The 4,811-nt window shown below is 51.1% G+C and overlaps 1 protein-coding gene across 1 annotated transcript in view; it reads left to right on the forward strand.

Moving 5' to 3' along the window:
- TSC2 (tuberous sclerosis 2) overlaps nt 1–4,811 on the forward strand; it is a 31,829-nt gene that overhangs the window by 21,901 nt on the left and 5,117 nt on the right. Inside the window, exons 31-33 of the mRNA XM_010135643.1 lie at nt 2,888–3,048; nt 3,390–3,569; nt 3,699–4,018. Of these exons, the coding sequence (XP_010133945.1) occupies nt 2,888–3,048; nt 3,390–3,569; nt 3,699–4,018 (661 nt within the window). The remainder of the gene's footprint in view (nt 1–2,887; nt 3,049–3,389; nt 3,570–3,698; nt 4,019–4,811) is intronic.

The raw sequence follows: 4,811 nt of genomic DNA on the forward strand, positions 1-4,811 counted from the left end.
TCCTGGCCTGTCAGACTGAGCTGCGGTCACGGCAGAGAGGGCTCTGCCAGGGGGTGCCATCAGTGCTGGGGATTGTGTGGAAATCTGGTAAAAATGCTGGTTGTCAGGTTCGTTTTAAACAGGGCAGGATAGGATTTGGCAGTGCTGGGGGAACGGTTGGACTCGATGATCTTAAAGGTCTTTTCCAACCTGAAGGGTTCTGTGATTTTAGGATTTCAGAATGTGGAAGCACAAAATAAGAGTTAAAATCAAATTATCACCTTTTTTTTTAAAAAAAAAAAAAAAAAGCAGTGCAGGAGCTGGCTAGCGAATGTTTAGAGCAAGTTTTGCTGTCAGTCTGTCATGTTGTTCTGCCTCGTCAGGTTAAAACTGTGGATCTTTACCCGTGTTTCTACCCTTCCGACCCTTCTGTGGGTTTAAAAATGCTCATTTGCCCAGAGCGTGTGGCCCAGGCACCGCTCAGCCTGGTCTCTGCGCGTGCTTGGGTGTCGCTGAGGAGTTTCCTGTGTCCGAAACCCAAGAACAGTTGGAGTCTGCGCTGTTGGGCTGTGTTTGTGCCTCCTCATTCGTGCTGAGACCTCGTACCCTTAAAGTGTCCCTTTGGCATCCAGTGAGCTGACCCCAGCTTGTCCTTCCCTTTGTGTTTGTTCGTTTATTTATTTTAAAATAGGCTCTTGGTTACATTTTAAACTCTGTGCTTTTTAATTTTTTTTTCATATAGTTTCTCCTTCCTTTTGATGTAGCTGCTCACTTGGTTTCCCTTTGCAGTGGCCTCTTTCTCTTCCATGTACCAGTCCAGTTGTCAAGGGAAGTTGCACAGGAGCATATCCTGGGCAGGTATATTTATATATCTTTAAGGAAAAAAAAAAAACCCAACAGTATTGCCATAGAAGAACACCTCTGATTCATAGACAATGTCTCCCTCATATTTCATCCTCCCTTCCATGTCTCCTGTCCGTACCCAGCCTCATTCCTCTCAACAAATGGGATCTTGACTAGCATGAAGAAGTCCAAGCCAGACCCAACATTTGCAAGTGCAGACAATTTCTTAAAGCAGCTCTTGGGTTAGCTGGGGCGGGTCGCCGGTCAGGAGGCGCAGGGTTAAACGGCCTGCCCGAACGTCTGGGCGGCTTCGTTCCGCGTGCCCTTGATTTTCAGCTTCATTTTACAATTGGCTTTGTGTTCCACTAAACGCCAAAGCTGCTGCTTCGGAGAGCAGCGAAATGTGCGACAGGATGAGCTGCCCCGCAGGGAAGCGCCCTGCTGCTCAGCCCCCAGGAATCGGTCAGAATCGGCCCCAGAAAAGACAAAAGGAGCTGGTGGATGTATCTAATTATGTATAAAGTTTATTGTTACAACAGATGCTGATTAGAAGCTTTTTACATAAAAAAAAAAAGAAATAATTTCAGGGGAACTCCCGCTAAATTCTACCTTTTTGGAGGCTCTACAGCAGCATTAAATCTTTCTCCAGTAAAATTGACGGGCAGTGCTTTGTGATTGAATTCGAGGGTTGAAATGTCTTCCGGCCTCTTCCCTTCCCTGGAGCAGCCTCTGCGGAGCAGCAGGGCGTTCTGAACTGCTGGTTCTTGCTGGCACAGGCCCCTTCCAGCGACACAGAGATGCTGCAGTACAATATTTTTCTGTACGTCTCCTCTCCACTCGTATTTTTCTCTTCCCTCCCACGGAATAACGAGTCAGGGCTCGCACCAGCATCTCGGCGCAGGGTGAGAGCCGGGGCAGCTTGGGACCACTGGCTGTGTGCAGGTGTGCTCTGGCTTGGACAGCTAACCAGATCAGCACGTTGGTTTGGGTTTGGTTGGTTTGTTTTCAGAAGGTATGTGTGTGCCATGCTAACTCTGAATTGCTTCTTTGAAATAACTTTGCTCCCGCGAGCTGAAATCAATCCAGGAAAAGCTGCTTTATTGATTTTTGTTTTCTTTAATTTTGCTGATTTTCTTTTATTTTTTGTGTGTGCTAATTTTTTTTTTTTATTTTATTTTACTTTGGAAAACAAATCTTGGCCTTTCAGATTGGTCTTCCAGCCCCTTGTGTGCGTAATGGGAAGCCTCCTGTTCTCCAGCCTTTTCCTCAGGACACAAAAAGCAAAGCTGAGATGAGCCTTTGGTCAGACTCGTCCCTGCGGTCAGGGTCACTGCCTGGAGCAGAGACAACGTTAAACGCTGCCGTAACCTCCTCCCCCGTAGGCAGGGCTTCCTGGGAGCTTTCCTGGCAGTGTGGTTCCAGTAATGGTTTGTCTGGTGAGATGCCACACGCAGTTTCCCAGTGTGGTGCAGCACATGCGTTCCCCTTGCTCTCTCATCTAGGGCTGAGTTGGTTTGTTCCTACTGAGACGCACTACGAAAACTGCCAGACTGCAAGTGGTGGCTCCTAGGAAGATTTCTTACCTCTTTGAGGCCACTCCAAGGCACAGGAGCATTTCAGTACAAGAAAAACGTACCTTTTGCACACTTGCCTAGAACCAATGTCTTCATTGCCTGGATAATGATGAACTTCTAACACTAGTCTTGTACTTTCTCAAACCTCTGGGGGTCCTGCTGTCCTGGTAACCGAGCACTGATGTACAAGGTCCCATTTCCTCACTCTATCCCCCGCTTGTTCATCAGTAACAATTGGAAACAACTGCACTAACTTTGCCCCCAGCAGACGCAGCCCTTTGCTGTGAGGGTGAGGCCACCAGTTACTCTGTACCAGAGGGGAGCCAGGAGCCATCTGACATGACCAGAAATCAAAGACCCAGAGTGCTCGGTCAATACGGCCCTCGTTGAAATCCCGTAGGGAAAAGGCTGGTGCTTGAGAGGAGAGGATGGGGACCTGCCTGCCGGTGCCTCGCCGCAGACTTCAGCTCTCCTGCCTTGTGTCTCGGTAGAGTCAGCGGTGGTGCTGGAGGAGGGGAGCCCGTCCGAGATGGAGCTGAAGGAAACCGAGTCCCCAGCCGAGTCTCCAGAGAGCGAGGACATCGAGACTTCGTGTTCTGAGCAAGTGCTGAGCGAGGAAAGGTTTGGTAAACCCCACGAGTCCTACAGCCGGGTAAGGAGAAACAGTTAACCAGTTCTGTCCTGTATGACAGCCCCGTCCTCAGCCCACAGGGAGGGGTCGGTGCTCAGAGCTCCTCTTGGCACCCTCTGAAAGAGCTCACCGATGATTCCAAAACGCACGAGCGGTTGTGATGGAGAGTTTGGGTGGCTTGTGAGGGAATGCAGGCAGAGCAGCAGCAGCAAACGCCTGTCCTGTGCAGGCTCTGCCGTATTGTAACGGGCACCTTTCTGCTCATCTTTCACTGGACGTGTCAAGGGGTGCCTTGAATGTTGCTGTTGTCAGCTTTTATTTTGCCTCTTGGGAAAGCTCACATCTGTTTCTCCCTCTTTAAGTCCTCCTCAACCTCCAGCCAAGAAGAGAAATCTCTGAAGTCGGAGGACCTGGTGGAGGGTGGCATTCCCATCGGGAGAGTCCTGCCGGACAACGGCCGGGCGCTGGAGGAGCTTTCCTTCCAGCCATCCCAGCCACTCAGCAAATCGAGTTCTTCCCCCGAGCTCCAGACGCTGCAGGAGGTCCTCAAAGATGCGAATGGCAGGGAAGTAACTCGGAGGACCGGCGGGGCGTGGGGGGCGTTGTCTTCCCACCCCCCCCAGCCACTCAGCAAATCGAGTTCTTCCCCCGAGCTCCAGACGCTGCAGGAGGTCCTCAAAGATGCGAATGGCAGGGAAGTAACTCGGAGGCTGAGCACAGAAGTGAAATCGAAATCCCAGTCTGGGAACCTGGAAGGGGAGGGGCTGGGCAGTTGGCTGGGCAAGGGGGAAGACGCCAGAGTGACTGGGTCAGGCGGGTTGGATGGCACCAGCCCCATCACCTCGCCTCGCTCCCCCTCTGGGCACCGGCCCCGAGGATACACCATCTCCGACTCAGCCCCGTCGAGGAGGGGAAAGAGGATTGAGAGAGACGCCTTCAAGAGCAGAACAGCAGCCTCCAATGCTGAGAAAGTACCCGGCATAAACCCGAGGTGGGTGGGGGCTTCTCTGAAGCTCAGATTGGTGAGCTCAGAATTGCTGAAGCCTGGGCTGGGTTCATTCAAAGTGCTCCACGGGGTTTTGGGGCCCTGCAGAACAGTATCTGCTTAAAAGGGAAGATTAATTACCTCTTTTTTCAGGAGCTCGTACTGACACATTGAACCTAATGCCACCACATCAACTCTGGGATGTACGAAGCAGGTCTCAAATGATGGAAGAAATAAATAGTTTCCTTATGTTCTTAATCTATCCCAGTTTGGGGTCCAAATGCAGCGTGGCTTGGTGCAGGTCAGCTAGAGCTAGCTCAGCTGTCTCACAGCTCAAGCAATATAATGTGCAAAGTGCTGCGAAGGCGGTAGAGAAGGGTTTGTAATAGTCGCTTTTTGAACTTCAGATATAGGTAATTGTCTGGAATTGCATGAGGAGACAACCTTCACCTTACTGGGGGCAGGTGAAATGCAAATGTCTCTGACATCTGCTGGCCTAGAAACCCCCTGGCTGTGAGGCAGGAGCGTGTTCCTGCCCCTCCGTCCTGCTGGGGATCGGGGAGTTTGTGGAGCTGCTGCCCTTTGGTGTAACCGCCGGGTTGTACGACAGGGCTCCGATACAACCCGGGGGCTGTCCAGGCACCTGAAGTGTCTCTGGAAGCTGAGTGATACCCTGTGAGCGTTGTAGTTGCTTCTCTTCTCCTTCTGTACGTGACGTTCTTGCATCCAGCAGATCATAATTGCCTTAGTGTTTACGGTAACGGGACTCTTTCCACCTCTCTCCCTTAGCTTTGTGTTT

This window comes from Buceros rhinoceros, unplaced genomic scaffold, assembly GCF_000710305.1.
Source record: "Buceros rhinoceros silvestris isolate BGI_N320 unplaced genomic scaffold, ASM71030v1 scaffold29234, whole genome shotgun sequence".
Lineage (NCBI taxonomy): Eukaryota > Metazoa > Chordata > Aves > Bucerotiformes > Bucerotidae > Buceros > Buceros rhinoceros.